General features: G+C 41.4%; 1 protein-coding gene across 1 annotated transcript in view; it reads left to right on the top strand.

The window, feature by feature from the left end:
• The first annotated feature begins 789 nt into the window (after positions 1-789).
• Positions 790-12,455, top strand: part of ITGA1 (integrin subunit alpha 1) — a 233,803-nt gene continuing 222,137 nt past the window's right edge. The window contains exon 1 of the mRNA XM_040421264.1: positions 790-1,410. Coding sequence (XP_040277198.1) covers positions 1,371-1,410 — 40 coding nt within the window. The 5' untranslated portion in view covers positions 790-1,370. The remainder of the gene's footprint in view (positions 1,411-12,455) is intronic.

The raw sequence follows: 12,455 nt of genomic DNA, 5'->3' as shown, positions 1-12,455 counted from the left end.
TGCAAGCAGAAATGAACTGATTAAAGGGGTTGTCCCATCTCATACATTGGGAGTGTATCGCTCTTTTATGCAGAGCCCGAAAAGAGGACGCACCATTCTAGTGGAATGCCAAATATAGGTGAGCAGCGCGCTTAGCTATTTTTGGAAGCTCCATTGAAATGAATGGGAAACGCACTGTACAAGCGCAGCCACCACTCCAGTCACTTCTATGAGGCTGAAGGAAGTAGCCGAGTCAGCGCTATGCTATTTTCGGCAGTCCCATAGAAATGAATGGAGGGCAGCCGTGCATGCGCAGTCTGCTCTCTTTCTCTTTGCAGGGTCTGTTTTAGAGATATGTGGGGGTCCCAGAGGTGACACTAGGTGAGATATGCCCTCAATGTATGAGATGACACAACCCCTTTGACAACTTGATGGAAGAATAAAAATCAAGGAATATTAAGAATATTAATTTATTTATTTACTTAGAGGAAAAAGCTAGACCTAATAAGTACTATTTCTCGGGGTGAGATAGCTAGGAGTGATGATACACGAGGCACAAGTATTTGCTGGAGCTTGACCGTACTTCATTATTATAAACAGATCATTAAACAGAAGTAACGTAACCTAGAAATCATTATAAATATAATAATCCAAACTGTCGGCGAGCTATGTAGCGTGCCAGCTCCCGCGATCCTTGAAGCAGTAAGCTGAATCTAGCTGTATCATTAATATCCAGTGCAGATGTTCCCGGGAGTTTATCTTTTCCACAGACCTACTTTAAACAGCGCGGTCTGAGGGATCTTACTATATTTGTACATGAGGCCGTGTGATGTGACCACTTGTTACTTCACAAAGGTTAATAAACTACTTGGCAATTTAATTTTTTTGCTTGCCAGAATAGGGGCTGATAGCTGGAACTTTGTCTACTCCCCTAGCTGCAAACAGGAAACGCATTCTGGGTTGTACAGTGAGGACCACGGATTGTTTGATCTGTTCTGACAGGCTTCAGTTCTACTTGTTGTTTCTAACATTTCCTCTTTTACTTCTTTTATTTTTTATTTTTGTAAAAGCAGGAAAAAATATTGAAGAAAATACATCTAACCATTTGAATGTTATTTTGGAACCACTGCATACTTCTGCCTAGTGACCAGCTGAAGTATTGGTGCTTGGTGGGACTGTAAACCTCAAGCACATTTTCTCACAGAGATGCCTTCAGATCCATGTCTTTGGGAACTTTTACAGATGCCTGTGTGTGATCCATCTTGCTGCCTTCTTGCTCAGGAACACTGAATAATTACTTTAGGAAGTTGTAGTGCAGACTTCTATATACACAGTCTTTGAGAGTGTTGGTGCCTACAGGAACGTCAGCTGCTGGACACTCAAGAGTGACAATGTTCTGCAGTCCAGCTGTGCGCTTCTGGCTACTGACGGGTAAGAGCTAAGGAGGCTTTTTCTTAAGCATGGATCACACTGCACTTTATTTATGTATTATAAATTGAGGAGCTGCATTTTTTTATTGACATATTCAAGGCTAAGATAACATTTTCAGTGCATGTATTGCACCTACACAGAACATACTGTATCTATAGACTTATATAGACTCTGCTACACAGAACATACTGTATCCATAGACTTATATAGATTCTACTGCACTGAACACACTGTATCCATAGACTTATATAGACTCTACTGCACTGAACATACTGTACCCATAGACTTATGTAGACTCTACTACACTGAACATACTGTACCCATAGACTTATGTTGACTCTACTACACTGAACATACTGTACCCATAGACTTATGTTGACTCTACTACACTGAACATACTGTACCCATAGACTTATATAGATTCTACTGCAATGCACACTGTATCCATAGACTTATATAGACTCTACTGCACTGAACATACTGTATCCATAGACATATAGATTCTACTGCACTGAACACACTGTATCCATATACTTATATAGACTCTGCTACACAGAACATACTGTATCCATAGACTTATATAGATTCTACTGCACTGAACACACTGTATACATAGACTTATATAGATTCTACTGCACTGAACATACTGTATCCATAGACTTATATAGATTCTACTGCACTGAACATACTGTATCCATAGACTTATATAGACTCTACTGCACTGAACACACTGTATCCATAGACTTATATAGACTCTACTACACAGAACATACTGTATCCATAGACTTATATAGACTCTGCTACACAGAACATACTGTATCCATAGACTTATATAGACTCTGCTACACAGAACATACTGTATCCATAGACTTATATATATTCTACTGCAATGAACACACTGTATCCATAGACTTATATAGACTCTACTGCACTGAACATACTGTATCCAGAGACTTGTATAGACCCTGCTACACTGAACATACTGTATCCAGAGACTTATATAGACTCTACTGCACTGAACATACTATATCCATAGACTTATATAGACCCTGCTACACTGAACATACTCTATCCATAGACTCATATAGACTCTACTGCAATGAACACACTGTATCCATAGACTTATATAGACTCTACTGCACTGAACATACTGTATCCATAGACTTATATAGACTCTACTACACAGAACATACTGTATCCAGAGACTTATATAGACTCTGATACACAGAACATACTGTATCCATAGACTTATATAGACCCTGCTACACTGAACATACTGTATCCATAGACTTATATAGACTCTACTACACAGAGCATACTGTATCCAGAGACTTATTTAGACTCTACTGCACTGAACATACTATATCCATAGACTTATATAGACCCTGCTACACTGAACATACTGTATCTGTAGACTTATATAGACTCTGCTACACAGAACATACTGTATCCAGAGACTTATATAGACTCTACTGCCCTGAACATACTATATCCATAGACTTATATAGACCCTGCTACACTGAGCATACTGTATTCATAGACTTATATAGACCCTGCTACACAGAACATACTGTATCCAGAGACTTATATAGACCCTGCTACACTGAACATACTGTATCCATAGACATATAGACTCTACTACACATAACATACTGTATCCATAGACATATAGACTCTACTACACAGAACAAACTGTATCCATAAACTTATATAGACTCTACTACACATAACATACTGTATCCATAGACATATAGACTATACTACACATAACATACTGTATCCATAGACATATAGACTCTACTACACAGAACATACTGTATCCATAAACTTATATTGACTCTGCTACACAGAACATACTGTATCCATAGACTTATATAGACCCTGCTACACTGAACATACTGTATCCATAGACTTATATTGACTCTGCTACACAGAACATACTGTATACATAGACTTATAAAGACTCTGATACACTGAATATACTGTATCCATAGACTTTTTTTCATTTTTTTTGGTGATGAACTGTATATACAGTACAGACCGAAAGTTTGGACACACCTTCTTATTCAAAGAGTTTTCTTTATTTTCATGACTATGAAGGCATCAAAACTATGAATTAACACATGTGGAATTATATACATAACAAACAAGTGTGAAACAACTGAAAATATGTCATATTCTAGGTTCTTCGAAGTAGCCACCTTTTGCTTTGATTACTGCTTTGCACACTCTTGGCATTCTCTTGATGAGCTTCAAGAGGTTGTCCCCTGAAATGGTCTTCCAACAGTCTTGAAGGAGTTCCCAGAGATGCTTAGCACTTGTTGGCCCTTTTGCCTTCACTCTGCGGTCCAGCTCACCCCAAACCATCTCGATTGGGTTCAGGTCCGGTGACTGTGGAGGCCAGGTAATCTGGCGCAGCACCCCATCACTCTCCTTCATGGTCAAATAGCCCTTACTTTCAACGTTTTCCCAATTTTTCGGCTGACTGACTGACCTTCATTTCTTAAAGTAATGATGGACACTCGTTTTTCTTTACTTAGCTGCTTTTTTCTTGCCATAATACAAATTCTAACAGTCTATTCAGTAGGACTATCAGCTGTGTATCCACCTGACTTCTCCTCAACGCAACTGATGGTCCCAACCCCATTTATAAGGCAAGAAATCCCACTTATTAAACCTGACAGGGCACACCTGTGAAGTGAAAACCATTTCAGGGGACTACCTCTTGAAGCTCATCAAGAGAATGCCAAGAGTGTGCAAAGCAGTAATCAAAGCAAAAGGTGGCTACTTTGAAGAACCTAGAATATGACATATTTTCAGTTGTTTCACACTTGTTTGTTATGTATATAATTCCACATGTGTGGATGCCATAGTTTTGATGCCTTCAGTGTGAATCTACAATTTCCATAGTCATGAAAATAAAGAAAACTCTTTGAATGAGAAGGTGTGTCCAAACTTTTGGTCTGTACTGTAGGTGTTTACATCCAGTCCATGCATTCGGTGTATACTGTATGAGGAATGTGCATTGAAAAAAGTATGGACAGCGTGATATCACAATATATTGTAACAATCTCAGCACTGCTACATTTTTATATGTCTAAATCCTGAAGGTAACAATTATTTACTGCAGCATGATAGAATCCATTTGGACAGATTTCCAAGGACCTCGGTGAGGTTAGAATGGTACATTTGCCATTTATTTATGAATCAATCCCATTTATTTTCTCCATAATTCTTTGTCCTTCATTTTTGGCTTTGGGGAAATTTTGATGCACAGCAGATAAGCATGAATGGTTGAATTCATTTTGCCAGCATATAGGATTCCAGCCCTGTCAGGATTTGTATTTGCCAACTAGAAGCTGGGCAGCAGGATACTTGAAGAAGTTTTCCACCCTAATTAATTTTTTTCTTTACCTTGGTTCATCTACGGTATGACCAATACCTAAGAAATCTGAGGCAGACTGGGTTGAATGACATGCTGTACAACATCATTAAAAAGGTTGCGGGCATCTGTCAATAGATGCCTAGTAACCAGACGACCACAAATGACTTATGTTCCATTCTAGATTGGCGCCGTGCTGACAAGGAGAAGTCGCTGTCCACAGTCATGTCATGTCATTGTTCGTCCCATATTGAGACTATTTAAAAGGGATTTTCACTTTTTGGCACCCAACAAATTCCCTTCACTAGCACTAAAGGATAAAGATAGTGGACACCCCTGGAAGAACTAGTGTAGCGCCATTTTGGGGACTGAGAACATGATGGCCAATGTTACCATAACTGTGACCTAGCAGGAATATGAAGTGAACAGGATGGCAGAAACCACTAAATACTGGAAGCCCCATAAGACTGCCCATTTTGCTCATGCTATTCTTAAGCTCTAATTCAGTTGATACTGCAGCCCACATGCAGCAAACCTAGAAAGAGGAGTGAGGGTTGGGAGGAGTGGTAGTGGCAATGATGGGTGCACTCACAGCTCACGATGGCAACCTCCACCCTGGCACTCCCTAGGACCATGCAGTGGTAGGAGGGTTTACTCTGTCTTCCCTCAGGGCACATCCTGGTATTGGGGCTCTTTCCTTGTGGTAGCTAGGGTGCTCTTGATGGATGACGTTTGGATCGGTGCAAGGCAGAAGTGTGGATGAAGTGGCCGGTGGATGGTGGAGTTAAAAACCAGGCTGCAGGTTTTGCAGTACCCCATACCTCAGAGTATCTGCAATTGTTTTATTACTATATATTGCTATTGTAATGTATTTCATATTTTGCCTGTATTTTCCAGAAGAGGAGTCATGGATGGCAAAAGGTTGGCAGGATCAGGGGTAACTACTCTGTTCCTCTCATTTTGGTAGGAGAGGGCTGGTCCTGCTTCCTGACAGGAGGGGGAGTTCTTGTCTACCTAGAGAGAGGAGAGGAAGAACATGCTAGTGCTCCTGCTTCTAAACTATATTTTACGAATCAGACCAGAAGTAAATGTATTAGATTACCTTCACGCTCTGCAGATTTTGTTGCAGAAAATTCTGCAACGGAAAATCAATTCCACACCATTATAAATGCCACAAATACACCATTCAGAGATTCAGTTTATAGAGGTATGCCCCCAATTTAGGTCCCTCATCTTTTTCCCCATTATGGAGAAGGGCTGCAAAGAGTGTCTTCTGCCCTGGAGGACCTGGCAAGTCCATGCATTAGAAGGCTGACTCGTGAAATTCAATGGACACTGTTTGATGCTTCATTTCCCCTGTGGTGCTGCTGCAGAGTTTATTGCTGCAAGGTCCCTCAGTGACCAGTAGCTAATCACAGCGTTTTATCAAATCAGTCTACTCATTTAAAAGGACAATATAATAAACTGCTGACATAATACAGCATATCATGGTATTATATGATAGAAAGTTTATTCCTATGATATAGAATATAATACACTCCTCCACTTTAAAATTGTAACATCAATAACGACAAGCTGTAAGGTTATGCAAAAATGATGAAGTGGCAGGTGTAGCTCAGATCTGCAGATGGTCACATTTTCAAGCACCTAGCTCCAGGCTGTGGCATGTGGGAGGGGCATAAAAGCAAAGTCGCATGAAACCTAAAAAATCTAATCATGTGAGATGATTGTGTGATGCCTCCTGTTCATCGACATGCCAGTTATTGCCACTTATCTCAAATTGAGAGGGACATTATCCTTGAACTGAGAAACCTTGGTTTATCACTGCACCAGATCACTACATGACTAGGCCAAGATGTCAGCACTGTTCAATGTTGTGTGCTCTGGTAGTTGGGAAAACAGCAACGAAATGGACAGATTGATTAGAAGAATGATGCATAGTGATCCATTCTGTACTGCAAGTGAAATTTGCAGCAAACATCCCATGCCTAGGATGGCAAACAGTGTCTACACAAACCATCAAAAAGCATTTACATGACACTGGGCCAGAGCCAGATGTCCAGGTATTGGTATTCTATTAACCTCATGCCACCACCCTTAAAAGCTACCATGAGCACAGTAAGATGACAATGGAGGCTGGAGCGGTGTCCTATCCTCTTCAGTGATAAGTCCTACTTTTGTCTTGGATGTAATGATAGCCGAAGATTAGTCTGGAGATCAAATGGGCAAGTGGCAAATTTCAACACTGAGAAACGTTGCCAATTTGGGAAACACTTTGCTGCTCACTGAGCAGCCACTCTATGGAGTAGATGTAGGGGAGGGTAGTCAGGAAAGTGACCTAGCTAAGAGTTAGAAAGCAGTGTAGAGGGAAAAGTGCCAGGGAGGCTAGCCCTGATCTGACACAATGCAACAAGTTTGCAAGGTTGTCAGATGAGGGGAATGTCAGTTCAAGGAGAGCACTGCTGCAGCCGAAAACTTCCTCTGCCAGTCAGGGGAATGTCGGCTCCAGTAAGCAGGGGACCAGGGCAGGGCAGATAGGTGCTGGTAGTGGGAGACTCAATTATCAGGGGTACAGATAGGGCAATCTGTCACAAAGACTGAGATCGTCGAATGCTGGGTTGTCTTCCTGGAGCTCGAGTGGATCGGGTTGACAGATTACTGGGAGGGGCTGGTGAAGATCCAGCGGTCATGGTCCATATTGGAACCAATGTCAAAATTAGAGGTAGGTGGAGTGTCTTTAAAAATGATTTTAGAGAATTAGGTCCCAAGCTCAGGGCAAGGACCTCAAAGGTAGTGTTTTCTGAAATACTACCTGTACCACAAGCCACACAAGAAAGGCAGCGGAAGATTATGGAGTTTAACAAGTGTCTCAAGAACTGGGGTAGGAAGGAGGGGTTTAGGTTTCTGGAGAACTGTGCCGACTTCTCTGTCAGCTACAGGCTCTATCGTAGGGACGGGCTGCACCTCAATGGGGAAGGTGTAGCTGTTTTGGGGGAGAAGGTGGCTAGAAGGTTGGAGGAGTGTTTAACCTGGGGGAGGGTAATTACATTATAGGAGGAGAAGGTAGCGCAGATAGAGACCTAAACCGAGGTAATAAAACTGGGGAAGGAATGGAAGGATGGACAAGAACAGTTCAGAAGGAAAGGTGTAGGTTAAAAACATACATAAACCTTCTAATTGTATGTATACTAATGCCAGAAGCCTGACTAATAAAACTGGTGAACTGGAATTAGTGATGTGTAAGGAGAACTATGACATAGTGGGAATAACTGAGACATGGCTGGATAATAGCTATGACTGGGCGGTTATTGTACAGGGTTACAGTCTGTTTAGAAAGGATCAAAAAGGATCAGGATTTAAGTTGAATGGGTCTGCATCCGTCTGTGGCAGCCACGCGGATGATGCATTGGGGACCGCAATTTGTGGGTCGCGGTTGAAATGCGGCCGAGTGACACTAGGCCATATGGGCTGCAGTGGGCACTAATTAAACTAATGAAGACCACTGCCATTAACAACACAGACTGACTAAACAGTTCTATCTTCATTAGTTTAATTAGGACCTGCTGTAGGCGGTACTGACGAGCGGTACCTGACCGCAGCATGGCCACATCTTAACAGCGACACAACAGACAACAGTGCCATGTGGTCTTACCCCTAGGCTCCTTGCACACACAACATTTTTAGGCAAGATATCTGTCTTTTCTGTTAACAGTTTTTATTAATTTTTTTGTGGCGTGATGTTAGGCTACTTTCACACTGTATAATAATGGACACCTATATCCATAGGTGCCTGCTAGTGCTGTTAAACTGCCACATAAGCAGCCACCATGCCTCCTCACCTGGTGCCAGAATATGCATTTTGTACTTAATTCTGCTGGATGTGCCACAAGTCATACGTTTACAGTAAAGAGAGACTTTTAGGATGCCTTCACACGCTGCAGCTGTTATTGCAGAAAATTCTGCGACTGATAACCAGTTTATTTGTTTGAATGGGGCTGAAAGCACATGGATTTCTGCAGGCCCCATTCAGATGAATGGAATTGATTTTCAGTTGCAGAATTTTCTGCAACAAAATCTGCAGAGCGTGAAGGCAACCTAATACATTTACTTCTGGCCCGATCCTTCAAACTATATTTCCACTACACCGAACCCCAGAAAGCAACAGCCTGGGAGAGTACACTGTAACACAACACTTCATCAGGGCCACTACCACCCCCATCCTCTGCACTGGCTCCTCAGAATTTTGCTGCATTATCAACAAGAAAAAGATTAATTAAAATGGCATAGATTAACAAAATGGGGACATACTGCAGTAAAACTAGTTAGACCACACATGGATTACTGTATACAGTCATGAGCAGCAGTATACAAGAAAAATATAGCAGAGTTGGGATTCAGAAGTCAGTTACCAAAGTAATATACAGAATAAGTTCCTGGTCTGGGTTTGAAAAAAAGATAGCTTAGAAGTGATGTAACCACAAAGTACAAACATGTCAAAGCATACAGAGACCTCTCTAATGAAGTCATACTTCTGGTGTCTCTTCACATATATCTGGTGATCTGGCTCGGTTATCCTCTGGCATGGTGCAGAAACACTGGAGGAAAATTGAAGCTAGAACTGATCACCAAGATCCTGGTCCCTGAGGGGGGACCATAGGACTCGCTAGCACATAAGAAAACACCATTATAAATGCCACAAATACACCATTCAGAGATTCAGTTTATAGAGGTATGCCCCCAATTTAGGTCCCTCATCTTTTACCCATTGTGGAGAATGGCTGCAAAGAGTGTCTTCTGCCCTGGAGGACCTGGCAAGTCCATGCATTAGAAGGCTGACTCGTGGAATTCAATGGACACTGTTTGATGCTTCATTTCCCCTGTGGTGCTGCTGCAGAGTTTATTGCTGCAAGGTCCCTCAGTGAGCAGTAGCTAATCACAGTGCTTTATTAAATCAGTCTACTCATTTAAAAGGCCAATATAATAAACTGCTGACATAATACAGCATATCATGGTATTATATGATAGAAAGTTTATTCCTATGATATAGAATATAATACACTCATCTACTTTGAAACTGGTGGCCTGTCCTCTTCAGCGATAAGTCCTGCTTTTTGTCTCGGATGTAATGATAGCCAGAGATTGGTCTAGACTTCAAATGGGTAGGTGGTGAATTTCGACATTGAGAAACGTTGTCAATTTGTAAAACAGTTTGCTGCTCACTGAGCAGTGCACGCACTCTATAGAGTAGATGTAAGGAAGGGTAGTATGAAGGATCAGAAAGTGAGCTAGCTAACAGTTAGAAAGCAGGGTAGAGGGAAGAGTGGCAAGGAGGCTAGCTGTGATCTGACACACCCAACAAGTTTGTATAGTTGATATATGAGAGGGATGTCAGTTCAGGGAGAGCACTGCTGCAGCAAGACACTTCCTCTGCCAGTCAGGGGAATGTCGGCTCCAGTAATCAGGGGACCAGTAGAGCAGGGCAGGCCAGACAGGTGCTGGTAGTAGGAGACTCAATTATTAGGGGTACAGATAGGGCGATCTGTCACAAAGACTGGGATCATCAAATGGTGGGTTGTCTTCCTGGTGCTCGAATCGGGTTGACAGACTACTGGGAGGGGCTGGTGAAGATCCAGCGGGCATGGTCCATATTGCAACCAATGACAAAGTTATAGGTAGGTGGAGCATCTTTAAAAATGATTTTAGGAATTTAGGTCACAAGCTCAGGGCAAGGACCTCTAAGGTAGAATTTTTCAAAATACTACCTGTACCATGAGCCACACAAGAAAGGCAGCGGGAGATTAGGGAGATTAACAAGTGTCTCAAGAACTGGTGTAGGAAGGAGAGGTTTGGGTTCCTGGAGAACTGGGCCAACTTCTCTGTTGGCTACAGGCTCTATCGTAGGGACGGGCTGCACCTCAATGGGGAAGGGGCAGCTGTTTTGGGGGAAAAGATGGCTAGAAGGTTGGTAATTACATTATAGGAGGGGAAGATAGTGCAGATAGAGACCGGGGGCAAGGTAATGAAACTGAGGGAGGAATGGAGGGAGGGACTTGAAGACTAGTTCATAAGGAAAGGTATAAAAAAAATACAAAAAACTCTTAATTGTGTGTACACTAATGCCAAAAGCCTGACTAATAAAACTGGGGAACTGAAATTAATGATGTGTGAGGAGGACTATGGCATAGTGGGAATATGTAACTGAGACATGGCTGGATGATAGCTATGACTGAGCGGTTAACGTACAGGGTTACAGTCTGTTTAGAAAGGATCGTCAAAACCGGAGAGGGGGAGGGGTCTGCCTTTATGTAAAAAGCCCACACTCTGGGAAGATATAAGTAAGGGAAATTAACTTGTGGAGTCACTGTGGGTAGAAATACATATAACTTTACATACCTAATATAACAGAGGCCACAGAAAATCTACTACTAAGGGCTCATGCAAGAACAAGAAAAAGAAAATGCGGATAAATAGAAATGCAAAGGAAGCATTAAATGACAAAAAGAAAGCATTTAAATCACTAAAACAGGAGCGTCGCGAGGAAGCATTGAAAAATGATAAGGAAAAAATTGAATATGTAAAAGACAGATTAAAGCAGTCAAACTAGAGACCGAGAGTAAAACTAATCCTGAAATGTTCTTCAATTAAAAAATTAAATGTGATGGTAAAAAGTAAATGGTAAAAAGTATAAACGTGAAGGTTTTAGAATATAGTGATAAATATTCTAGATTTTTTTTTTTATCAGTAACCTCCCTTCTTGCTTGTGGGCCAATGAGAAGGCTGCAATGTCTTTGTCTGAGCTTAGCAACATCCCTAGCAACCAATAGGAAAGTTGCCTACCCCTTACTATATAAGAACCTCTCCAGAAGCTCTTGTATGCAGTATTTTGCAGATCTGAGAGAGACAGCAGTGTTATTGGTGTGCTCTCTGCTTTTCTGTGTCATTACATTAGTTAGTTAGTTAGCTTATATATATAATACAGATAGTTAGTGAGAGATAGTCAGTATAGGTTATATCCTGATATAGTGTAGCTGATAGGTTCTGCTGTCCATACATACATGCTACAGACATAGTGCTGTGATGTCACAACAATACTTAGTGCACCAATCACTAATAAGTAGTCAGACCTGTTAAAATGTGAAGTTGCACGTATTGCGCCAAAATTTTTGCATCATTAGTGCCGATTTGCGCAATCGCAAACATATTGGAGCACTCTACCTGCATATAAAGCTATTGCAATGTTCTGCCGTGCCGACCATTTTCTCTATTCTCAGGAAACTTCTAGCAGCTTGAAAAATGTAGCTATAGTGACCCATGCCTGTATTTCGCATTGCGCAAATATTACATTGCCGTTTTTTTGCGATCAAGAAAATAATCTCGAATTCGCAAATATATGACGAATATTCTACCAAATATTCTACCGAATATTGCCCCTGCCGCTCATCACTACAGAGAACCTCAATTTTGTTGACAGATGCTCTTCAATGCCTGGCTCCAGAAAATTCATATTACCAAACACTTGAGGAATGTTAACGTTAAGAGATGTATCTGGTGCGACATAGACAGCTTGTGTGCAAACCTTCACAGATGAAACCATCCACAAGATCAGCCAGTGAACCACATTGTCAGATAAGAGTAATACATGTTTCTGTGTTCACTTCCTCGC

This window comes from Bufo bufo, chromosome 2 (genome assembly GCF_905171765.1).
Source record: "Bufo bufo chromosome 2, aBufBuf1.1, whole genome shotgun sequence".
Lineage (NCBI taxonomy): Eukaryota > Metazoa > Chordata > Amphibia > Anura > Bufonidae > Bufo > Bufo bufo.
This window is presented reverse-complemented; position numbering and strand designations above follow the sequence as displayed.